The sequence below is a fragment of the Sitodiplosis mosellana genome, unplaced genomic scaffold, assembly GCF_009176505.1.
Source record: "Sitodiplosis mosellana isolate CC-2019 unplaced genomic scaffold, AAFC_SMos_1.0 Smas_scaffold_6167, whole genome shotgun sequence".
Lineage (NCBI taxonomy): Eukaryota > Metazoa > Arthropoda > Insecta > Diptera > Cecidomyiidae > Sitodiplosis > Sitodiplosis mosellana.
The window spans coordinates 1,184,248-1,208,910 of record NW_022601408.1 but is presented as its reverse complement, the minus strand read 5'-3'; the positions used below and the strand labels follow the sequence as shown (position 1 = coordinate 1,208,910).

Genomic DNA, 24,663 nt, shown 5'->3' with positions numbered 1-24,663 from the left:
TTGCATCAGCCATATTTGTTTTTGCTATATAGTATACCATTCACATCCCTATTGACAAATTTAATCAAACTGAATATACAAAAATACTTTCTACAGCCAAGGTAAAGCTTGCAAACATATGTATTGCAACTCTTACGTAGTGTATGTGGAAAGTGAAAATTGTCCGTCTGGTAATCGGATTTTTTCCATATATAAGTGCTACAGCTAAAGGAAACTACCATAATAAAAGAGATTTTTTTTTTTAAATTGCCCATCAAAGGGGAACTTCATTCAATACAACGAAGAACAAAACTCAACGATGATTCAAGAATACGAAGATGATTACTTTCTTGAAGAAGATAAAATGTGAGTTTATAAATTGTTTATTTTTCTATCCAATCTTCTTAAATAACAAATACAACAATGACGACAAAAACTACAGCAGAAAGAAGATATTTTTTACGATTTAACATATCGCTATCACAGCGCCAATTTTTCTTTACGTTCAATAAAATTAATGTAAATGTATTTAGCTTCCGTTGATAACGCTTGCATTTAAATGAATTAAAATAATTTTTTCTCACAATTACTAACTGCATGTCTATACATACAATCCTTTTAACATTTGAATTGAATATATGCGATAACTAATCACAAGGGGAATGACTGTTTCATCCGGATCAGTTATCATAAAAAAAGATCAAAGTAATTTAATCGGTATAAGCATTGGTGGTGGTGCACCATACTGTCCTTGTCTATACATAGTTCAGGTAACAATTTTTTTTTAGACAAAACTATTTTTTTTTTCGAATTTATATCAAATTATTAACATGATGTTCTTTTTATTCTACATAGGTGTTTGATGGTACACCAACGGCCAATGAAGGCACATTACAGAGTGGAGATGAATTGCTTGGCGTGAATGGGCAGTCAGCTAAAGGTAAAACAAAAGTGGCGGTTGCCAAAATGATTCAGTCGGCTACAAATGAAGTAACAATACATTACAACAAACTACATGCTGATCCGACCCAGGGAGAGTCACTTGACATCGCTCTTAAAAAGCTAAAACATCGTTTCGTTGAGGGCATGTCGAGCAATACAGCTGACTCACTTGGATTGTCTCGAGCCATTTTATGTAATGATTCTCTGGTGAAACGCCTCCAAGAGCTTCAATCAACTGAATCAATGTATCGTGGATTGGTTGAACACAGCAAACGGTAGGCCGATTTTATACACTCTAAAAACAAAAGAATAAACTCGTGTATCATAACTAAATTATACTCATTATTAGTTAATAACCGTACATCTAAGCACTCACTGTATGTACCTATGAGTACAGTCAGGGCACACACAGTATGGTGTGATTCCATTGCGCATTGTGTTTATTCGGCCACGCCATATGGTTTTTATTTTATTTAACACCGCCAAGCTCTGGCTGAATACATCATAATAGAATGTGACCGGAAAAGAGTGCAAGACTGTTACATCGACTTGTATTTACATACAATGATTATTAATAACAAACAAACAAACTATCAGTTCTCGCCTCGTTAAAAACCAGGCTCTTTTCGTAATCTTTTTGCATTTACATAAGTAGGATATGAAAACAAAAAAAAAACAGTCATAAAACCAAGATGGAAATGCGATAGCAAACGGTCCAAAATAACCTTTGGTAAACGTTTCCAAAGGGACAAAGGCTATGTGAAGCGTTAACTGTTACGCGTTTAATTTGAGACTTTGAGACTTCAAAAGTCGTCACTCAATTTATGCAGTGGATAAATTGTTGACTGTAGAGTGGCTTGAGTTAATCAATAAACCATGATTTGAAAAATAACAGAGCATTCGATGCAAAAAAGGAATTAATTCAAAATTGCAAAAAATTTGACCAAATGGCCGCCGATTTGATTTTGCCTAAAGCACTAAATGCATCTACTTTCAAAGACGTTTCCAATTGTATATGTTTTATATTAATCAGCCTTAAAAATACAGGGTGGTCAAAAACACAAAAAACCACATTTTGGCCGGCCAGCTTTATGACTTAAGGCCATCATTAAAATGCAAAACAAAGTACCGGAATCTTTGATTTAGGTCACCATCTTCATTTAAAAGCCAAATACCGACAATTAATTATGAGATATTCAAGATTTTGAACAATTTTCCTAAAGTGTGCCATAACTTTTGACGCGTGGTTTTGATTTTTGTCATTTATCTACAGTAACGGTAAATTAAATTCGTAAAAAAGATCATGAATTTATATATTTCTACTCGTTTCATAAAACCATAAAAGAAATTTTGTTAAAACAACAATAAATAAATATAAAGACTGAAAAAACTAACTGTGACAAAACTTTTGACGCTCACTGTATACAGAAAATGAGGTTACCTGGATGAAAAATTGACTAAGCGGCCTGGTAGTCATTTGAGTTTGCAAAGCGATCCAAAAGTGGTGTCCGCCATTTTGCGAACCGATTATGCAAAATTCGCCTTTGAGATCGCTGCTGTGAACAGTTCCGGCACTATGTTCGCCATTTTGCACATTTGAGGAATTGGAGCCTCGCGCACCAACTTCATGTGCCTGTCATTGACCTTGAATTGTTCACTGTGTCTCAATGAACGCCCATGATTAAATGAGACTTTGTCACTAACCGTGGGACAGTTGGCGTTACCGTTGATGATGTCGTAGAAAAAAGTCAGTGACGCGTTGACATGTCGACGGCGAAGACTAATCATGCTCAAGTCTGACAATCGCTGCTCGTACGGTGTGATTGAGTATTGGTTATGTACATTGCTTATACATTGAACGATTGCTTTGTTCGGAAATGGTGTCGATATACATTCCTACACCTCAAATATGGTGTGGCGAGATTTTATGAGTTGTATTTTTTCTGATTCTTCTACAGAAAATCAACTTACTCGAAAGCTTATAGGATTCAATAACTACTATGTTTTCGTTTAGAATATTAGATCTTATTCAAGTAAAGACATCATATTTTTGACCTGCAAATAAAACTCATACTCAAAAGGAACATTTTGACCATAAAATCAGACTTTTCATAATATTACTTCAGTAGTGAAGTTGCATATACTGCTATAAAAATGTGCACAGATTTTTTTTTGGTGCGCTTATTCTTTGATGCTATTAAAAATATTACATTTGTGCAATAAGGTGAAATGAAATATTTACGCTTTTTCAACAATTGCAGGATGTTGAAGGCCCATTTTGATGTAATACAATGTTTCTCACTATTTGGTCGAAATTTTGCCGAAATTCGGGAGCCACAACAAACTGCATCCGAAACATTTCGAATATTCAGTGAAATGCATCGAAATATGGAAAAAGATGGTCTGATAATGTTAAAAGCGATTAAACCGGTATTGAGTGATCTTGGAACCTACTTGATGAAAGCCATTCCTGACACTAAATTGACTATTCGCCGATATGCTGATGCGAAATTCACTTATTTATCGTACTGTCTCAAGGTAATATGATCATCAATTAACATATTCACATAAATCATTGCTTCTGTCTTTTGAAGGTGAAGGAATTAGACGATGAAGAACATACCTATGCGGCCCTACAAGATCCGTTGTATCGTGTTGAAACGGGCAACTATGAATATAGATTGATTTTACGATGTCGACAAGAGGCTCGTGCCAAATTTGCATCTTTACGCAATGACGTATTGGAAAAATTGGAATTACTCGAGAGCAAACATGCCCAAGATTTGGTAAACCATCTACGAAAATTAATTGAAGGTTTAGCAAACTACAGTCGGGATATATTGGAAAAAATACAGATGCATCCAAATCTATTCCCAATCGAAGTTGATCTCAAGCCAAGTGCATTCCAATACAAATCCAATCAGATCGTAAAATTTGAAGAGGAAGAAGATGAGGAGGAAATTCCAATCGAAATGGGCGTTGAAGCACTAACTACAAAAGACCGTATGGAGGCAAATTCTAATACAAAAATACAAAAATCAGCAAATTTGATCGCCGCTTTCGAAGAAATTGATTTAAATGATTCACAAAGCGGCAAAGATACCATTTCTACAGCAGATAATTTATTGGTTGAGCTTGGTATAGCAGATATTGATTTATCACTGAATTCCACTTCAATGAAGGCACAATCATGGCTTCAGAGGAAAACATCAACAGAACAAAGTCTTAATTGGTTAGCAGAAGATTTGAATACATTTTCAGCAGAAACTGTTAACGACACGTTAAAATTCAATGCAAACCAAAACCAAGATCAAGAACGTAGCAACAATAATAATGCGAATTTATTGGATTAATTCCAAATGAATGTAGTGTTTAATACCATACCGACCACTTTTTCTAGTCCTTAAAACCGCTCCAATTGTATACAATCGTATGTTGATTGTAAAATAAAGAGTCTTGTCATTTTATGTGAATATATGAATATATTCAAATGTTTTTTTTTGCATTAATTTTAATTTCGAGATTATACCGATTTGTGGTAAGAAAAATTATTCAGCTATAGTTGCTGTGCATTAAGAGTTTGAGCTTGTATTCTTTTGGTACTCGATTAATACACATTCGACCATCATAGCTGAGCGAAGCGAACAACCATGGATCAACGTTACTCCATTCCGCGCAGTAAACCGAATCTTCATGTTGATCGTATGTCTTAAGTAATCCATCTGGAATCCTATTAAATATAATTTCTCTATTAGTAGATTAGTATACGTGTTTGTCTGTCTTTTTACTTTGAATAAACGTGGTACGTACGAGTTTTCTTTATCGGAATGTTCATTTGATGCTTCTGAGCTAACGCTAGCCGCACATGTAAGTATTACTTTGCAATCACTGCTGCTGGATAGAACAAGTTGATCGTGGAAAAAGTTAAATCGAACACTCCAAACCCTTAAAATTTAAAATTTAAACGTTTAATATACGACTTCAAGTGTATTGAGAATAAAAAAGTCAATGTTAATACAAAATGAGTACCAATGTTGATGATCGTTACGAACGAAGACTGGCTCTTTTGTGTGTCGATTATCCCAAATTTTGATAACGCCATCATCACCACCGGTCACAAAATGACAATGCTTATGCGGATTACAATCCAAATCTCGAATCATTTGACTATGAGCTTCTTCGATAGACCAGGCGCAATGATTTGGATCACGGATATCATACGAGCGAACGTCACAATCGATGAGTGCAATAAATTGATTGCCCAAATGTGTTTGTGACCATTTACCTGTTGTCAGTTTTGGCGCATTTTTGGCATTAATCTCGGCAATTAGCCTAGTTTTCGCTGGCGTACGTTCATGAAGCAAAATTTTATCATCAACTACTGTGGCTAATAAATTGCTATCTGTCGAATGGAACTCTGTTGTTTTAATATCGATCCCATAAGCTTCGGTATCCAAAATTTCCCTGGATTCAAATTGTAGAAATTCTTTGCTTTCTACATCCGATGTAAGATCGGGGAGTCGATAAATAGCCGTTTGTGTAACAACCTGAGAGTTCTTCAATGTACTGAAGCATGTTACAAGTTCCCTTGGATCGTGCGGACTGCTGTTGATTTTCCAAATTTCACCCGCCGAATGTGTAAAAATCTAATGAATAAACATTTGCAAAATACATTTGAAATAAAGTCATTACAACAGAATACAAACGGAAGATAAACTTACTCGTTGCTTCAAAGCCAAGGAGCTTTCATTGAATTCTACTAAATGAATCTGATTTTGAGGTTTTAATGTTTGTGTGGCCACAAAAAAACGAATTTCACTGTTTTCAGCTAGTTGTGGTGCCATCGTTCGTGCCTGCGAAGATAGAAAAATTTGAATAAAGTTTCTTGAATTTGGAAGTTTGATGCATTTTCGAAGTTCGAATTTTTCGAAAATTGAATTCAGCTGCTATGAAAACAAATGTCATATGGTGAAAATCAGTCGAAAATGTTGTAACATAACCAAAGTAATGTGTAATCATAGAACATCTCACAATGAAAACAATTAGTGCATCTTATACGAACGGAAATCGAACAGAAAATACAAAAAACAACATTTGATTGCAGGTTGAATTGAAGTGGAACGGAAAGAAATGTTACGTCGATTGTTTTCTACGATAGTGGATTCGACTGTACAAATGGATAGAAGTCCATTCAATGGTGTAAATTTAACGGGATCGTTTGGTATTAAGAGGCTTGAAAGCTTGGACTGGCTGCATTCGATGAGCTTATGCTTTCCGCTCCAAGCTGGCCAAATTGAAATTATAACTGAGCCACAAGCGTTTTATACCAAATTACAAACACTTTGTATAAACGCAGTGAATCGCATTGGCATAGCTAGCTTATATATCGGTACAGATCAACTCGAATCACAACTCGTAAAGGATATTGAACAGAATGTTTGTAATAATTCACAACTCAAAGTGAATATTCTGATCGATTTTACCCGAGGCACACGGGGTGATAGCAGTAAAACATCATCGAAACAATTACTGCAACAACTTTTGAATAATAGTACAAACACTTCGCTCTCGTTGTATCATACGCCGAAATTGAGGGGAATAAAGAAGCGAGTAATGCCAGATCGATGGAATGAATTGATCGGGCTACAGCACATGAAAATTTATGTGGCCGATCACACGGTGGTAATCAGCGGAGCCAATTTGTCAAATGACTACTTCAAGAATCGACAAGATCGCTACATTGTTATTAAGGACAAAAATCTGTCTGATTTCTATTATCAGCTTATTGAAAAGGTGCAGGAATTCAGTGTTCAGGTCTCGCCTGAAAGCAAATACTACTCGCACTCAAAATGGAATGTTCTACCATACGAAGAGGACCAAAAACGGTTCGTTAGTTTAGCAAACGATTCAATCTGTAATTTCTTCACGACGACCGCCAATGAAATGAAATGTCAAATGGAAACATTTCGGAGCAATAATGTAAAAATTGATACATGGGTGTTTCCATTAGTCCAAATGGGTCAACTGGGCATTCATCATGATAGCTTTGTAACGGAAAACCTATTCTTGAAGGCGATACCAAACTCAAGGATTAATTTAACTACTGGATACTTCAATTTAACGCAAATTTATATGGACACTATAGCAACAAAGTGTGAGGCGCATTGTGATATTCTGATGGCTCATCCAAATGCCAATGGTTTTCTAGGTGCTAAAGGACCAGCGGGTGGAATACCAATGGCCTATTCACAAATTTCAAAGAATTTCCTGAAAAAGCTAATTGAGTCGAACCAAAGCGATCGAATTAAATTATACGAATACCAACGGCCTGGATGGACATATCATGCAAAAGGTCTCTGGTATTATTTACCCGGATCATATACGCCGGATCTTACACTAATTGGATCCTCAAACTTTGGTGAACGTTCAGTGAATCGTGATTTAGAGAGTCAAATATGTTTAGTGACTGTAAATGATGAACTTCGAAGGCAACTACAACGCGAGTATGTCAATCTGAAACGATACAGTTCGCCAGCAGAAGACGAGCTACAAAGCAGAATTGTACCAAAATGGGTGAAAACTGCGGTTGTATTCTTTAAAAACTTCTTCTAGTTTATCATTGGGCCAATCGTATGTCATCCAATACATTAATAGCACCCCTATGTAAAGTAACGATCTTCTTTTTTAAGTATCCAGTGATATTCTGCGTTTTGTATTACCTGAGTTTCCAAGCCATAAATTGTTGGATTGTCCAAATCCATTGTTGTCTCTTTTTACCAATTTAATGAGATTGAACGAACCGATGTTTAGATAGAAATTGTTTATTATTTAAATATCTTTTAATGTTGGGAGTCGTTTGTGCAAAACACCACGAAATTTAAACAAAATAAACGCCAAAATGAACTACGATATAAAATGCATTTTTACTTGATCGACATAGATTATTGACAAAAAACAAACAATCTAAAATACGAATTCATAAGAATGAATTCATATTTCGGAATACGGTTCACATTTCTACCGCAAATTATTCATGACTGTATCTGTTCGAAAGTGAAACGTCATTTAATTCGATGTTCGAATTTTTAAAAATCGACCGTTAATTTTTTTCATCAAGCCGTCCGTATTTGGCGCGTTTTTTGCGTGCATTTCAGTTTTCGGTCATTTTTAGTATGTAAAAAATAGCAACACCTTTCAGTGACTCCATATCAATAATTTTATTAATTGGATTTTATTAAAATTTCATTCATGTATGTTTCTCAAGTGAGTAGGTAATGTGGCGCCTTAGACACTAAAAAAAAAACAAAAATCGAGACGATCTAATATGTTATAAGTAATAAATAGATGAATGTTACAAATGATTTTGGTTTTGTGTTGTTATTTTTTTTTTCTCCACATCAATCGATCTCATTTGTTTTTCTTACTCCTTAATTTTTTTTATTTTTTGTTTTATTAGTATTTGCATTTGCATTTCAGTTGTTTGGGCGTGTACTGGTTGTTGGTAATTGTTTGTTGTCAGTTGCCAGACTTGATTATTTTCCGTTTTGGTTTGCCGTTGTTCAACATATTCAGATATAGCTCAATTTTGTTCATTTCATTGTGAAATTACTTAACGTTATAGATGTTTGGTGGCGTTGGCTGTTTTTACATTATTCATGCTTCTTCTTTGTTCTTTTCGTAGAATTCATCCAAGTATTTCTTGAAATCTGTTTGATTGTTCCAAAGCAATGATGCTTGGGCATTCAATGGACTTTCGTTATTTGGTTCACCCAATAGCGACTGAATCGACAGCAAAATGGTTCGAACATCGTACAGTGCTGACCATTTATCCTTAAGAATGTCCAAACAAATAGCACCGGACAGATCGATGTTCGGATGAAAGCATGGCGTGACGAACTTAACAACAGGCGCTGAGTATGGGTACGAATTTGGGAATTCTAATTGTAGTTTATATTTATGACCAGCATAGACGGTGCCAACGGGTCCGCTAATCGTACCGATCCATTTGAATATGTTATCACCGTCGGGAAACGCCGAAATACCCTTTTCGGACGACATCATCAAAAACATCAGCTCCTTTTGTAATCTGAAAATACACAAATAATTTTCCGATAAATAAGCGGTAATATAACGAGGAGCGCACATTTTTATCCCCATTGTCTATGTGTTTGTTCAATACGCAAATACCATTGTTTGGCAGAAGACATGAATCTCATTGAAAAGTCAACGAAAAATCAATATGTTGTTCAATGTAAAATTCATATTCGAGGCCATGGTCATTTGGAGAATCGTATATTTCTAAAGCATAATTACAATTTTATCTGTTCACATCCAATGGTTAACATAAAAATTCGCTACGGTTCAAAAAAAAAAAAAAATACTGTTATAATAAAGCTACAAGCTTTGAAAAAAATGATGGTTGAATTCAGACGCGCGCGCCTCTTCAACCACTCGAATGCAAACAACGTCAAACATAGAAAAACGATTCATCAGCTTAAATTCCAAAAAAATCTCCATTTTTGAATTTAAAAGAAAAATTTAACAAAAAAAAAAACTACAAACTAAAAACATTTTTACACATCATGGAAAAAAAAATTGCCAGTCGCGGGTTCGACATGCTGTTCAATCAAAATGAAATACGAACCTTTTGCTTACTGCATGATTGTCTTTGATTGTTACAGCTTCGTCGTTTTGTTTTGACAAATTCGACGATTGTGAACGATCCGGGCTTATATTTTGAGCCATTACCGTAATGTAAGTCTTAAATCCTCTTGAAAATTATTGCTAAAAATTGTAACTCGGTTGGCCAACGAAAACTGATCGTGTTGATGTACCTTTAAGTTGGCTAACACTTAAATAGAAAAAACACTGTCTTATGCTTACACAAACATAATATGACTCGCACAGTGTACTATATATTTTGAAATACGTTGAAAATGAATTGCTCAAAGTGAAGTTGGTTGTAAATGCTCATTTGTTTATTGTGTACATGTATTAGTTCGTTTGTGATTGTATGCATGAAATCGATTTCGAAATACAACGGAAATAAAATTTCGAACACCAACAATTATTATATTTAGATTATGAAAATACACATTTTGTTTTGTAAAATATTTGTCTCACAATCCAAAAAAAATACTAGTTTGAATATTCGGTCATTTGTTTTCTCGGTGATTACGATTTATCGAATGTTACTAAGCTACGCATGCAATTAAACACAGCAGCACAACCACACATGAACAATCAAAAGCATTTATTACGAATACACACACACATGTATCATACATAGATTGAGATCTATGGTTTTTGATTCCAAACCATTCCATTCGAAATCGAATTTTCTCTCTCTCTCTCTCTCTCTCTCTCTCTCTCTCTTTCTCTCTTTCAATACAATGCATTCCGTGATTTCAGACGAAGTATGCACAGATGAAGCGTTTTATGCATTCATTGTTAATCAAATGCCATATAAATGAGATGGATCATTTTGATTGATGATATACGCCATCGAATCTATTTTCATTGTTGTGTATTTCGTCTTTTGTTTGGGTCATCTAACTTGTATCAAAAAGAAAAACAAAGCACATTGCATTCATATTTTTAAAATTTGTGAAATTGAGTAACTAAAGTGTTTCGTGGGACAATTTTTTTTTTCTATTTTCACTCTAAAAGAGAGAAACTGAAATTAACAAATAAAAATTTAGATTTGAGGCAAAGAAAAAGCTAGCAACAGCCGAGTTCGATTTAATCATTGTATGCGTTAACAATTAACAAACGAAAAATGTGCAGTCCATATTCGGTTGATATTAGACCAAGACGCTTACCAGCGGAAATCAGACAAATCGAAGAATCATCAAATGATCACGGTAAATTAAATGATGTTTTCCAGATGTATTCTTTGAATAAAAAGATTTGATCGAAAATAACATCGTTTAAATTCTCCTAAAGGTATCCGTTGTTACATCCAAAATGATTCATATGAGTCTCTCGAAGCTGTAATTCCTGTAAGTCGTCCATTGAATGATTTAATACTCATCTACAATTAGAATCTACTTAGAATTAACAAAAAATGTATTTGCTTCTTAGGGACCGAAAGAGACTCCGTACGAAGAAATCCAATTTAAAATTGCCATGGAATTTGATAAACACTATCCATTTAGACCACCGAGCGCAAAGTTCATAACGCCCGTATATCATCCGAATATCGATACGGGTAAGTTCACATTCTAAACAAATGAAGCATCTAATTGTGTCCCATATATGTATGTTATGTAAGACACTCTCATTTATGTACTTTACTGCACTCATTGTAGATGGAAAGATCTGTTTGGATGTCCTACGAATGCCGCCTGGCGGTAGCTATAACCCAGCCATTACACTTGAATCCATTTTACTTTCAATACAACTTTTACTAAGCTCACCAAATCCGGACGATCCGCTACGAGACGATGTCTCCGATGAATATCGGTACAACCGTGAACTATTCAATAAGAACGCGAAAAAATTATCTGGATTCGATGAACCGGAAGCCGGCCATAGTAGCAAGAGATTGAAAACCGATGCTGAAGAAAATCCCAAACACAATACTAAGCCTACTCCAATAGTACCAATCGATGGGGATGAAATTATAAATAATAGTGACCAAAAACCAAATACATCAAATGAAAGTGGAACAGATACCGAACTGGTTTCAGTTAGCTCAAAACCAAATCGAAAACGCAAACATGATGAAACGTAGAAACAAAACGACCCATCATTCTTTTAAACTTACAAGAGATAATTGATACAATTGAATTCATGATACTATTTTATGAAGAGAAACTATTTTCGCGCAGTAATGGAATATATAATATATAAATTATTTAAGCTTTAATTAAACTAAGTATTTATTTAGATTGCTTTAAACGATTTTAAAATCAGATTTTATAATCATCATCGAAATACATTATACAACATACATACATACAAGGACAATGCAAAACGCACATAAGACAAAATGAATCAGTTCAAAGTGATATCATATTTGATTTTTGGTCAATGCCATTCAATCCATGAATGTATGATTGCTTTTGATTTAAAGAAAAAAAAAAGAAGACCTCTTTCAAAGAGAGATGACTAACTTCTGCACAAATATACGCACAAATATAACTAGCTTTAATTATCGTAGTTTCGTGGTTTTCATTTTCAGGATTGCATTTCTAAACCATTGCAAAAATACTTTCAGGAAATAAGTTAGATATATATTTTTTTTTTATTTGGAATCAATAAATTTACATTATAAAGAGAGATATTTTGTTTCGACTCAAGCTACTCTGAAGTTTAACTTGGAACATCAACGCGCTTCATCATGTGTCAGTTGTGCAGTCTGAAGATTCATTATCAGTTGAATCATTATCGGTTTTTCCATCGCCAGCTGCAATCACTGTTTCGGCTCTTGTTTCGACTTTTCCATTAGAATTCATATACACACCAGTTTCGGTATTTTCTGTACTAGTTTCCATTTGTACATAATTTACGGTAACACATTCTTTGGATATTTTTCTCTCAACATGTTTAACGCTTTTGCTTTTCTTATCACTTGATTTACAGTCGATGCTGCACTGCGGGTCGTTCGCATTTGGTGAATCTTCTTCCCGCGACTCTTCCGATAAGCTGCTAGTTTTAAGTTTTTGTTCAACTTTTTTCATTGCTTGTGGATATTGTATGCCAATACGAGACTTGATATTACGAATTTTCTTGAAAATATAGTCCAAATCTTTTTTCATATCATTTATAAGTTTGATGTGCTTTCTAAAGTCATCGTTAGCCACTTTCAATCGGCCGTTGCTCAATGCTATACAGTTCAGTAACATTTCATTAGTCTTTTCAAATCTTTGGAGCCTAAAATGGAGCACAGTTATATTAGCTAATGAGATGTAACACGCTCTTATGGAACGTGACGTATTGCTTACATTTGTTTCTGTGCTCGTACAATGAGTTCAACGTCTCCCTGATTCACAATTCCAGCGATATGTTGTACGAAAACTTCAGGCGCCGTGTAATTCTGATAACACTCAAAGTTGCTGGACTCACTTTCGGGAGTCTCATGTTGTGGTTGTTGCTAGAAGTTAAACATACCATACAATTATTGCAATCCCAATCGAAGATTCCAAATAAAAAAGAATTCTCTACCATTCTCGAAGCTGTATCACTCGCCTAGTTATTTTTCATAGTTTTAAGGTGGAATTCTGTTATTCCTCTGAATTCACAGAACCCATTTCATGGCCAATCAATACTGCAGATATTAGCACTGCTCATATTCTCAAACAATTCCCAAGTTAGTGACAGTTGTTCGCATTCTGTTTATATGCAGTTTTGACAATTCATTTTCGAACACCAAAACACTATTATATTGCATATGTCAGGTCGCTGTTTTGTAAACGTTTCATATTGTTAACCGTTTCAAATGTCCAAATAATAATTTGCAAGTCGTACAACTTCGTCGTGTATAGTCGCGTCGCCTTTTTTGACATCGCACCTAAATCACTTTTTTTCCTTTACAGTAAAAAGAACAGACATTCTACGCGTCTGTAGTACTGAATGAAGCACCTTCCATTACGTGTCTAATCGAAATTGATTAAACATTTACCCATAAGGAGAAATTCGGGTTTTGGCTGCTGATTGACGAAAAACCCATAGATTTTTGTGTTTGAAAGAAAATTCGATTCGTATTTTTGTAATTGTTCAAATAATTTTAATCTCCTGTTGTGGTAAATATCATGTGCTGACAAAAGAAAATGGCCGGCTTCGAAGAATAAAACTTATGAATATTTTTGAATATTCAATCAGCTCATATTATTGAATATTTCATTGAGAGCACTAATTAGTAATACGTTTTGATTGACACAAAAAAAGAAATTTTGGAGATTTTGGTCTATCAAAAACGATTTCTTCACCGGCATTTTTTTCTTTCCTTTTTCAATTGAAGAAAAGAAAAAAGTTGAATGGTCTAAATAGTATCATTAATCGATAGGATAAAGCAGACAAAATGAGAGGTGGTGGTCGTTCATTTTCATCCCGAGGTGGGCATTCAGGCGACCGAGATTATGGCAGTAAATTCAGAGGCGATTCTTATCGAGATGGTGGTTCATCCGGTGGCCGATTCAACAACCAAAGCAGAGGAAATGATCGCCGGTTTGATGATGGCTTCGGTAAAAGTGGCCCATCAAGTCGTAGATCACGATATGATCGCCGATCAGCAGAACGGTTCACACATGGCCATAGTGATCGTTCAAATCGGGTAAATGACCAAACACTAAAATCAAAATATCAACACAAACTAAAATCAATGAAAAACTACCATGAATTTACAATTAAATCTAATTCCAGAATGATCCACGGGGCGATTCGTTGGCAAAAAAGAGACCTCGGCATGAAGTAAGTAAACAAATTTAGTTGATCAAATATTTTTGGGAATTTACGTGAAATGTGAACATTGACAAAATGAAACGGCGTAGATTTCAACATGCTTTAATTCAAGATAAGCATACTCAATACCAAATGAAATAAAGTGGTACATTTTAAAACCAATCGATTCAAGTATGTTGGAACTCTAATACCTGTCACGTTTGTATGCATGTCAACGATTTTCATTGGCCTAAAAAAGAAGCGACTTGAATAGAATTCAATATTGAATACGATTTCACATGAATTTATTAAACTTAAATAATATCATTGAACTTATATTTTTTTTGTAATATGGTTTCGGGCCTGTCTAAAATGTTGAATATTCATCAAACAAATTATTTCTATTTTAACAATTAGGATAAAAGCGATACTGATATTGTTTTGGTCGACCGAAATTACACATAGAATAAGCCCATAGATATTATTAAAAATATAATAACAAACTCAGAAAATTCGGGTGTCCAGGTTATGACAAATATACGAATACGTAGCAGCAAACGAATGAGCAAAACTAGCAAACTGTTGCGGTTCACTTTCGATCGATTCAGCTGATGGGAGAATAGCAATTTCAATAACCAATATCACAATATCGATATATTGTTTGGTTGGATTTAATTGCTCACACATACGAACAAAAATGTCCACAAATGCCAAACTAAATTCAAAATAAAACACTTTTCAATCAGCAAGCCAAACTAATGCACATATAGAATAGAATGATGACTCAGCTAGGTCAATGGCCGTTCTGCTCCAAATTCAAATAGATAAGATGTTTTCATACGAAATTCAGTGCAGAAATTGAGAATGAAAAAGAGAAAAAAAGAAAGTGGAGGTGGTACAGAACGCATGAACATGAATATAAACATGAAAATGTTAAATATTGGACAAATAACCACGAGCATTGCTCTGCGATGATTGTTTGCTGCCAAAAATTGGCTTCATCCAAGAGAACCGGTCAAAATGCAAATGCAGTCACTGACAGCTGCTCGTTTGGTGGTCAATATCAAAACGTGACCAATTCAATTTCACTTACTAACTGATGCATCTAATGACTGAAAGGTGGTTTTCACAAAAATATGCAGCAATCAAAATACAGCAGTGCTGTTGAAAATCTCCCAATCTATATGTGAAAAATAATGATGCGAAAACGAAACAAAACCAAAACAATCAAATACATGATCTCTTTAATAGGGCAATAGTGGGTCGAGACGTGATTTCGGCAACAATCTATCTGATAATAATCGGCACAGTCGACATTATTCGAACGGAGATATTGGTCGGAATAGCAACAACCGCAACAACAGGCGCTCTCCACTGCCCAAACCCAGTCCATTTTCACGTCACGGAAATGTTGAGAAAAACTCGTCGCATCGTGCAAAAGAACGTACACTCGGTGAATATTCGTTCCAGTCTAGAAACTCATTTATTTGGCAAATCGATTAAGAAATGCCAGCAGCAAAAAAAAAAACTTCATAGACGAAGCGTCCAATTATTCAAGCCTCTTCAGATCTAGATATATTGGCGTGAAATCTACAGAATAAAAACACACACACACTCAAATACCCGAAGAAAACAAAAAGATACTGTTGATTTTTGCGCAGACATAAGTAAACGTTTTGACTAGGCTTGAGAAATTTGATGATTTGTCGTGAATGTTTCAAGCTGTGAAACCTGGCTAAAAATATGATTGTCATGAACTATTCCATTCCTATACTAATTCATTCACCAGTGAATAAGACGATTCGCAAATTCAGCGGAAAGGGAGCAACAGCACGCGAAAAGGCAGAAACGAACTCACGAATCCGCAGATCAAAGCTGGTAACATCTTTGCGTTCAAACATTCTACGGCGTCGCTTAGTCAACAGAAATCGGGATGCCGTGAGACGTGCTAAACTGATGCGGAGGTATTTCATTTCACTTACATTGTCTACATCTATTCAAAACAGCTGTTTAAAAATCGAATATCGAAAAGAGATCGCAATTATCTAGAATGCGTGTTCGAATATAAAGCAATAAATAGTTAATCTTTTTCAACACTTATAATGCATTCAGTTCACTGAAGAAACGTGATACGGCTGCAAAGAAAAAAGTCACTGAGGGGGATGAAGGCGAAAAGACGGAAAAACCGAAAACTGAAGATAACGATTTGAAATCAGATGTTGAAAAAGAAACTGAGAAAAAGAAAGCAACTAAGAAACCATCTGCAGATGATGCCATCGAGAACGAGGAAAATGTTGCCGATGCTTCTGTGGAAGAAGCTGCAAATGAAGAAAACGAAATGCAAGTCGACAAGTCTGACAATGAGGATACTGAGTCTGTGAAAAAAGGTGACGATAAAGAAAAACGAAAGAAATTCGTTCGACTCTTCTGCGTGCACTGCCGTATAGAAAGTGCTACATTCAAGGTAAATGAACATGGTGCTCGTCTATCTGCATATGAATTTATTGTTTCTATCATTCATTCTAGGATTATAACAATCACATTCACAGTCGCAGCCATAAATTAGTGCTAGGCCGCTATGGTTTGAAGCAAAAAACTCGTTTGGCACGAATGCGATTAGCTCAACGGAATGCACAACGTCAACTCGAAAAAGAGTTGAAAGACATGGAAAAACTAACGCCACAATTTTGTATGTTATGTCGTTTAAATTACCGTTCACCCAAAGAGGAACATCAGGCATCTGAAGCGCATCGTAAAATGAAAGAGTTCTTGATGCCCTACTGTGAGACATGCTCCGTGTCATTCAAAAGCCCAATGTCTTACGAAATTCATCGATGTTCCGTAGAACATCTCAGGGTAGAATTGAAGAAAATTAATTCCATTTTGCCATCAAATTGAGACGGTTGAAATATTTTTTGTTGTTTTTTTTTTTTTTGCATTTACAGCGCAAAGCAAACAAGGGCGAGGAAAGTGACATTGAAGAAAGTGAAGAGCTACAAGTGGATTTGGAGAACTTTTTGATTGTTGACTCAGTTGGGGATGTGAATGGAGGTGAATTTCCATTTAATGACGAAAGCGAAGAAAATACCGTTGCTGATGTCAAACCAACAGTTGACACATCGCGTGCCGAAATCAACGTAGGCAACGAACATGTGAAAAAAGTCGAGGTGTTATATTGCGAACTATGCCGTTATTATTTGCCACATTTGGAAGACCCAGATGCGGCTCTACAAAAACACTGCAGCACACGTAATCACTTGCGTGCTTATTTGCGTTACAAAGAAAACCAATCCTTGAAGATCACTGCCGAAATGATTCACCGAAGAGATCATAAGGAGAAGCACTCGAAGAAGGACTGTAAGTTAAACATAGTGGTAGATATGAACAGTTGGAGAGTGTACTTATTTTGTGTTTCCATTTAACAGCCAAGTCTGGGGACTCTGAAGCTAAACGCTCTGAATCGGTTGCTAAAACAGATGACGAAACCACTGATAAAGTTTGGGAGGATACTGACAAAGATTGCAATCAAATCGAGCAATCAAATATAGAAAATAATAATGAGGATGAGGATGATGCATCAGTCGAACGGTGAGTGTAGCACCACTAAAACCGGCCAAAAGTTTGTGCATTAAAATATCGAATATTCCGATTCATTTACTGATTCATTCATTCATTCATTCATTAATTTAGCTATGACCGTTTCAAAAATAGCGAGAAGGCCGATGAGATTGAAGTATCTGAAAGTGACGCCGACAGAGAACTTGATAGCTCAAAAAATGAGACAGTCAACCAAAATGGAACTGAATCCGTTGCATAATTCGAGTTCAGCACATAAATACTTACAATGCAGAAAATAAAATATAAACTTGCACGTGTGAATGAAAAATTAAATAAAAACTATAAAATGATTAAGATCAATTACAGGCTAAACGTTTATTGTATCAATTGAAATGTGAAAATACATTGAAATAATCATTCAGAAAATGACGAGTTTGTATTTTAATTAGCTACAACCTTCGATGACTTTTGATTCGGCTCTCCGTTCACCTTTTTTATGGGCTGCTTGCGTTTATTTTTCATTTCTTTTTTGTATGCAGCATTCGTATTCAGCACTATGTTCAGCTTTTGTTCATGCAATATTACCTCTTGTTTTGATGCGGTAAACGCGTCGTAGGGACTGCAAAAGGTAATAATGGTTGAATTGATCTTTTTAGCCTTTTTTCTCAACTTCATGTTGATTTTCACTGCGTTGGTAAAATGCTGTTTCAGTTCAGTAGCGGTGGTTTGTACGGGCAAATTTGTAATGATTATCTCGTTTGTTTTTTCCATCGATTTTTCATTTAGTTTTTCATTCTTCTTAATTTTTGCAAGCAATCTGCGCGCCTCTTTTCTGGCTTCACGTTTTTCGGATACCTTTTTCTTCCGTTTCTCCAACAAATTAGGCTGATCTTTTGTGACATGTTTCACATTAACTTCGGAATTATTCTTCAGCTCTTCGTAGGATGTGTCACGATCTGCTGCCGATGCAAAGTCAATAAAACAATAATCAGCACCCTTTTGTCGTGGATGCCGAACATCTTGGATCTTTGAGCAGATTTCCTTCAGACGGTTTGGTGCATTATCTCGGTCTTTTATCCATGCCGCACCTCGAACATACAACGAAAACTTTTCTGTTGTTGTATCTTTGGACAACTGTTCAACAGAGTTATCTGATTCCACTTCATCTTTCAATAGATTATCAGCTGGTTTGCTCTTCACGACTTTTGGTAATTTATTCTTCTTCCCGATATAGTCTTTTTGTGGCATTTTTAATCCCAGTATTGATTAAATTTAACAAAAAAAAAGAGTAAATTTTCTGGCGATGGGGAACGAAACTGTTCTACATGCGTTATGAATAAACACATGTATTTTAAATGTCAAAAAATTGAGTGACAGTTGTAATAATAAAGCGAAACATATAAAAAATTGGAATCATTCTGGTAAAAAAAAAATTTTCCTCATTTCGTCTTGTCAAACCGATTTTTTACCAACATATAATCTCCATGTACTCATTTCTGTGGATCAATTCAAAAACATTTTTATTGAAATGTGTAGGGAAAAAAAAATATCATAAAACTGAGTTATCACTGGACGGAAGAATTAAACGTACTTTTCGAACGCACGGAATGTGATGACAGCAACAACCCTGTTGACATTCCGTGTTCACTGTATGCACGTATATGTGTATGAGCGTGATTTACACACAGGAGTGCTAGTATTCTATCTTACGCAAAAAAAAAATTTTTTAACATCGTATTGTACTTCAAAAATATACTGAGTGCTGGTGCAGTCTGATATTTTCAATCCGTGTGAAAGTGGTTTGGCAGAAGCAGAAAGTGAAACAAATTTTACCGTATAATTGGAGAGCAAAGAATTGAAGGTGTAAATACATGTTCCCGTAAATTTTAGTGTTAAGGCTACCGATGCCGATACATCACACAAACAATCAATATCTTTTACTTAGCATTATTTTCTTCTATTCTATTCATTAAAACACAACTGGAAAAGTACGCAAATTCAAATTATTGTCAATAATGAATGAAACCATTTCAAAAAAAAGGGATTTTTATTTGACCGTTCCAAAAGTGCTATAATCTAATTGCAATGTGATGGAAAGAATGAGAATTAAAGTTCTGTATGCACGTGAAATAGGTGGCATATTATTCACATTGTGGACCTTATAGAACGTGTGTGCATGCCATACAAGTCTGCTAGACTAGTTAAACTAGATTGTGATCCAAGATTTTTTTTTCCTTTAAAATTGTTCATTTAGATTTTTTTCTAAAGTGTGATTGATAGAAACGCGTATAATTAGATTTCAGTTTGCGTGTCTAAAGATCTGATTGGAAGTGGAAATTTTCATGCTATTGCATCAAAGTATTGAGAAGAAATATCTATTTAAAAAAAAATCTAGCTAAAAGTTATGAAGTCAGGTAGATAATTATTGTCAAAATCAGCATAGGAAATATGTGTTTTTCATTATTTCCATTATGAGATTGTTAGATTTGACGAAAAAAGTTAGATAGCCTGTTAATAATATTTTAAATTAAAAACAAAAAATCAATTGACGATAATTTGATGAACTCAAAGATACATAACTCGTTGTCCTTCTATCAGGCATAAATAGAAAATAATATCATTGGACCTTTAATGAGAATTACATCACAACACTTTACTTGTCACACAAATGTTGTATATAGTATCATATAATTTATTTGTTTAATCACACATTGAACTCAAAGTCATTGCGTTTGAATGACCATTCGCGTACAATCGATTATGTGATCTGCATTCGATCATGTACTATACAATAAAGTAATGTAAACATTACAACGAACGGCAAACAGACTTCAAAAATAAAAAAGGAGATACACGAAAATTTAACTATAACTCAATACATACTCTTTCGTCACGTCCATGATTTATGATTCAAAAATCAAGACACACTGAGTATATTTCCAAAACTGATTTCAAACACATGTCAACTTTTTTCGAATTTTTCGCACGTTGTCATTCATTTTCCTGCTTTGCTTATCATAATTGAATTGATTTTTTTTTCGGTTATAACAACATGGCCTAAACTTTGGACTTTTGTCACGATAAGTGTGGCGAATGTTCAAGTGTCGTTCACATTTTTTTTTTTTGCTTGTTCGATCAGCTTCTCTTTGTTTTCTTCTTTAATGTGTAGGCTAGACTTTGTAGCAATTACGTATAGTATGAATGAGCTGAGGTATCATTATGATTTCCGTAATGAACGTGATTTTTTGCTGATCATATTCATTTGACGTGGTCTTCAACGTAATGATAACATGTGCATATTTCTTCAGCTTAAATGGTATACGTGTATAAAATACGTTTATTTTTCTCTTGTCTTTCAATTTTCAACTGTCATTCTTAACATAATTTGATCATTGAAAATGACAAAACTGTAATGAATACCCTAGAACCTTTAATTCAAAATATATTCATCTGAAAGTATATATTTATTTAACGAATAAATTTTATTCTATTTGCAGGTGTCATTCATGTTGGATCACATTGAAGATAAGTAACGCATGTGAAAAAGATGGATTTATTGACGCAATTTAAAAAATCGAACATAGTTCACGTGTGTTTGGCAATATCATTTTTTACATCTGGACTCATAATTAATGTAATACAATGTGCATTGTTCTATGGATTGAAACCATTCAATAAGAGATTGTATCGCAGCATCGGCTACTATTTATGCTATTCATTAAATAGCCGTAAGTCTCATCCTAATTATCTCCTTTTCTGATGATCCGTTCATTGCAATGAAAATGAAACTAATCTAGATATGATTGCTGTGTTCCAGAAATGGTTTTTATTGCCGATTGGTGGTCAAACTCCAAATTGTACATCTATTGTGATGAAGAGGTACGCAAAAAGTACTTGGGCAAGGAACACACATTGTTGTTGATGAACCATACGTATGATGTTGATTGGCTGATTGGATGGATGCTATGCGAAAAAGTCGGTGTACTCGGAAATTGCAAAGCGTATGCAAAAAAAGTCATTCAGTACATTCCAGTTATTGGTTGGTCGTGGAAATTTGGAGAGTTTGTCTTTTTAGAACGATCATTTGACAAAGACAAAGAAACTATCGGACGACAGATCAATGAAATCTTTGATTATCCTGACCCAGTTTGGGTATATAATTTGTGTATTAAAATTCGAATATAACTCAGTTGAACCTAATTCCAATTTTTGAAATATTTCCAGTTGTTACTGAACGCTGAGGGAACACGTTTCACAGAAACGAAACATGAAGCCTCTGTAAAATTCGCACAAGAACGTGGCATGACCGTATTGAAACACCATTTGATTCCACGTACAAAAGGTTTTACCGCTAGTCTACCATATTTAAAAGAGAAGTGTCCATCTATTCTGGATATTCAACTCGTCTTCAAGAAAGATGATAAGGTTGAACCAACCATTGGTAATTTATTAAATGGCCATGGTGTGACAGGATATATGCACGTTCGACGCATTGACATGAAATCTTTACCAAACAACGAAGAAGAAGCCGCTGAATGGATGCAAGAGTTGTTCCGTTTTAAAGATAAACTCCAAGACAGTTTTCATACACACGGTGATTTCTTCACTGGCACCGGATTGACACCTATTGAACCAGTTCGTATTTTTGGCTTTGGATGAAATAACCCACATTTAAAAAAAATTGTCAAATATATTTCTTTTTCAACAGTTTGCTTATAAACCAACTATCGGAACTATTGGAAATCTCATGTTCTGGGCCATCATAACACTTCTGCCAATTTCGTACTATTTAATTGGCTTTTTGTTTAGTGGTAGATTGTTGTACTTTTTCATTGGCGTAGCCATTATCCTAGTGTGTAAGTATGATCAAATCTCAAATAGTCTTCATTGAACAATTTAATTCCAATCACATTTTAAACCGTTGAATTATTTTCCACCATTTTCAGTCTACGTCTTGATGCAAAAAACCATTGGAATGTCGAAAATAAGCAAAGGGTCATCATATGGTGCCACCACTACAAAAAGTAGTTAAATTCCAACGTAATTGTTACAATTGTTAATTTAAAACAATGCAAAATACAGTTTTTTTCTAAATAATATTTTTTTTATTAAAAACTCTATTTAATTATTTTACCAATACTAAAACCAAATATGCATCAAATGAAATCAATCAATCCAACTCAGTAAAATAAAATTAGTTGAATGTGTAAATGTTTTCAAAATGACAATGGTTAAAATAAAGCGAAAAAAAAAGTACAGGATGATTTCGTTAATTTCCCATACATTTTACAGTGGCGGAAGGAAAGAATTTACTGTTTTTACAACCGTACAAACCCACACTGCATCCACACGGTTATTTGATATTAAAAATGATGTCAAACAACTTCACACTCTACTATACTATAGCCACACGGTTCTACGTTCAAAACCGTGTGGAAACAGTGTCAGATATGCGTTAACGCAACGTTGATTCAGTGTGGATTTTTGCTTGGGTATGATACACTCATGCGCCTTGACGCAGATCAAAAAAAAAATTCCATCAACATAAAAAAATGCGTTGTTATTTGAATGTCGAATATACCATATTTTTGTACACAGACGCTTTACGTGCAATATACGTATGATAATAAAAAAAATGGTTTCTCTTTGTTATGCGTTTGGTCCTGAGATGTGTTTTAATATGTGAGCGTATCAAACGTTGTTTTCATTCTTACATGTTTATAAACTATAGTTTATCTTGATCATAAGAAATGAATGCCCGCCAAGCCGCGGCTATGAAATCCATACTGACGACAACATTCGACCTGCCTCTAGTGGTCATGCACACAACACACGTTGAGCGGTCAATATATACACACAATACAGACACGCTAGCATTGGATTTATACGGTTTGCTGTTGAACAGATCTGTTCATCAGCAGCGCTACAAAGCCAGCCGCTTCGATGCTCTGTCGCCAAAAATTAGGCAATTTGCGAGTGTGTCGAGAGCAGAACTTTTTTCTCCTTTTTGGCTTCACGTTTTTAGGGTACGTTTTTCTTTCGTTTGTTCAACAAATTTTTGGCTAATCTTTTGTAACATGTCTCATATTGACTTCGGAATTATTCTTGAGCTCTTCGTAGGATGTGAGTATAAACAATAATCAGTGTAAAAAACAATCTCTTTTGTCGTGGATACCAATGCCGCACAAATTAAATTATAGAAGTAAAGTAATAAGTAACTTATTACATATTACTTTAATTTTATTACTGTAATAAGATGGACTTATTACTGTAATAAGATTGTAATTGTAATAAGTATCTCATTACTTTTGGTGCAAAAAAAAATCGCAAAAAAAGTTTTATGTAAAAAACATGTCAATTTTTGTCAGACGAAAAAATGTTGGAAAAAAATGTGTCTTGCAAAATTTGACATGATTTTTGCCAGACACATTTTTTTTCAACATTTTTTCGTCTGACAAAAATTGAGATGTTTTTTATATGAAACTTTTCTTGCGATTTTTTTTGCACCAAAAGTAATACTTATTACAATTACAATCTTATTGCTGTAATACTATAAGATGATCTTATTACTTACTAGCTTCCTCGCCTCGCTTCGCTCGGCTTGGGCGCTAGTTCGGTTTCTCTTCCGTTCAGTTAGTTTTTTTTAAATCAAGAAAGATGAATAAGAAAACTAAGCATTTCAGTGAGATGACGATACAATTTGACGTAAAAAGCAAAATTCAGTTATGAATGTTAGTCTGTATCATTTCGTATGTTCCATACTTGTTTTTTCAAAGCAAAGACGATTTTCTGGGAAAGTTG

General features: G+C 34.7%; 9 protein-coding genes across 16 annotated transcripts; 5 read left to right on the top strand and 4 right to left on the bottom strand.

The window, feature by feature from the left end:
- Window positions 1-69: 69 nt before the first annotated feature.
- On the top strand, window positions 70-4,404 carry LOC129575516 (PRKCA-binding protein). Of its 3 annotated transcripts, none has more exons than XM_055459264.1 (5): window positions 70-345; window positions 664-749; window positions 835-1,196; window positions 3,183-3,459; window positions 3,516-4,404. In XM_055459264.1, the coding sequence occupies exons 1-5, from the start codon at window positions 318-320 to the stop codon at window positions 4,272-4,274; spliced, it is 1,512 nt and encodes a 503-aa protein (XP_055315239.1). In that variant the 5' UTR covers window positions 70-317; the 3' UTR covers window positions 4,275-4,404. The 3 variants fall into 3 exon arrangements, with proteins under 3 accessions (XP_055315239.1, XP_055315236.1, XP_055315240.1); XM_055459261.1 differs by having other exon boundaries at window positions 638-749; XM_055459265.1 differs by lacking the exon at window positions 664-749 and having other exon boundaries at window positions 73-345.
- On the bottom strand, window positions 4,384-7,974 carry LOC129575521 (EARP-interacting protein homolog). Of its 2 annotated transcripts, none has more exons than XM_055459273.1 (5): window positions 7,641-7,974; window positions 5,643-5,774; window positions 4,951-5,567; window positions 4,732-4,866; window positions 4,384-4,669 (listed from the first exon to the last, which is right to left on the bottom strand). In XM_055459273.1, the coding sequence occupies exons 1-5, from the start codon at window positions 7,680-7,682 to the stop codon at window positions 4,474-4,476; spliced, it is 1,122 nt and encodes a 373-aa protein (XP_055315248.1). In that variant the 5' UTR covers window positions 7,683-7,974; the 3' UTR covers window positions 4,384-4,473. The 2 variants fall into 2 exon arrangements, with proteins under 2 accessions (XP_055315248.1, XP_055315249.1); XM_055459274.1 differs by having other exon boundaries at window positions 4,384-4,651.
- Window positions 5,893-7,837, top strand: LOC129575517 (CDP-diacylglycerol--glycerol-3-phosphate 3-phosphatidyltransferase, mitochondrial). The gene has a single exon (XM_055459266.1). The coding sequence runs from the start codon at window positions 6,052-6,054 to the stop codon at window positions 7,531-7,533; it is 1,482 nt and encodes a 493-aa protein (XP_055315241.1). The 5' UTR covers window positions 5,893-6,051; the 3' UTR covers window positions 7,534-7,837.
- Window positions 7,975-8,113: 139 nt separating the features above from the next.
- LOC129575526 (ubiquitin-conjugating enzyme E2 C) lies at window positions 8,114-10,006 on the bottom strand. Its single transcript, XM_055459281.1, has 2 exons — window positions 9,566-10,006; window positions 8,114-9,007 (listed from the first exon to the last, which is right to left on the bottom strand). The coding sequence occupies exons 1-2, from the start codon at window positions 9,664-9,666 to the stop codon at window positions 8,575-8,577; spliced, it is 534 nt and encodes a 177-aa protein (XP_055315256.1). The 5' UTR covers window positions 9,667-10,006; the 3' UTR covers window positions 8,114-8,574.
- A 306-nt stretch (window positions 10,007-10,312) lies between these two features.
- LOC129575523 (ubiquitin-conjugating enzyme E2 T-like) lies at window positions 10,313-12,204 on the top strand. The gene is made up of 4 exons (XM_055459277.1): window positions 10,313-10,784; window positions 10,867-10,922; window positions 11,005-11,131; window positions 11,232-12,204. Exons 1-4 carry the CDS (start codon window positions 10,700-10,702, stop codon window positions 11,654-11,656), a joined length of 693 nt encoding a protein of 230 aa, XP_055315252.1. The 5' UTR covers window positions 10,313-10,699; the 3' UTR covers window positions 11,657-12,204.
- LOC129575524 (kxDL motif-containing protein CG10681) lies at window positions 12,134-13,253 on the bottom strand. Its single transcript, XM_055459278.1, has 3 exons — window positions 13,090-13,253; window positions 12,870-13,018; window positions 12,134-12,798 (listed from the first exon to the last, which is right to left on the bottom strand). The coding sequence occupies exons 1-3, from the start codon at window positions 13,090-13,092 to the stop codon at window positions 12,264-12,266; spliced, it is 687 nt and encodes a 228-aa protein (XP_055315253.1). The 5' UTR covers window positions 13,093-13,253; the 3' UTR covers window positions 12,134-12,263.
- A 148-nt stretch (window positions 13,254-13,401) lies between these two features.
- Window positions 13,402-18,288, top strand: LOC129575512 (zinc finger protein on ecdysone puffs). Of its 2 annotated transcripts, none has more exons than XM_055459253.1 (10): window positions 13,402-13,667; window positions 13,931-14,197; window positions 14,287-14,334; window positions 15,556-15,757; window positions 16,094-16,268; window positions 16,417-16,768; window positions 16,831-17,160; window positions 17,250-17,661; window positions 17,730-17,892; window positions 17,995-18,288. In XM_055459253.1, the coding sequence occupies exons 2-10, from the start codon at window positions 13,946-13,948 to the stop codon at window positions 18,119-18,121; spliced, it is 2,061 nt and encodes a 686-aa protein (XP_055315228.1). In that variant the 5' UTR covers window positions 13,402-13,667; window positions 13,931-13,945; the 3' UTR covers window positions 18,122-18,288. The 2 variants fall into 2 exon arrangements, with proteins under 2 accessions (XP_055315228.1, XP_055315229.1); XM_055459254.1 differs by having other exon boundaries at window positions 13,475-13,667; window positions 13,915-14,197.
- On the bottom strand, window positions 18,213-20,655 carry LOC129575522 (uncharacterized). Its single transcript, XM_055459275.1, has 2 exons — window positions 19,454-20,655; window positions 18,213-19,358 (listed from the first exon to the last, which is right to left on the bottom strand). Exon 2 carries the CDS (start codon window positions 19,108-19,110, stop codon window positions 18,304-18,306), a length of 807 nt encoding a protein of 268 aa, XP_055315250.1. The 5' UTR covers window positions 19,111-19,358; window positions 19,454-20,655; the 3' UTR covers window positions 18,213-18,303.
- Window positions 19,508-22,956, top strand: LOC129575519 (1-acyl-sn-glycerol-3-phosphate acyltransferase delta-like). 4 transcript variants are annotated; one of them, XM_055459269.1, is made up of 6 exons: window positions 19,508-19,725; window positions 21,360-21,590; window positions 21,680-22,014; window positions 22,087-22,497; window positions 22,571-22,718; window positions 22,809-22,956. In XM_055459269.1, the coding sequence occupies exons 2-6, from the start codon at window positions 21,410-21,412 to the stop codon at window positions 22,892-22,894; spliced, it is 1,161 nt and encodes a 386-aa protein (XP_055315244.1). In that variant the 5' UTR covers window positions 19,508-19,725; window positions 21,360-21,409; the 3' UTR covers window positions 22,895-22,956. The 4 variants fall into 4 exon arrangements, with proteins under 4 accessions (XP_055315244.1, XP_055315247.1, XP_055315245.1 ...); XM_055459270.1 differs by having other exon boundaries at window positions 19,712-19,850; XM_055459271.1 differs by lacking the exon at window positions 19,508-19,725 and adding an exon at window positions 21,037-21,178.
- Window positions 22,957-24,663: the final 1,707 nt, after the last annotated feature.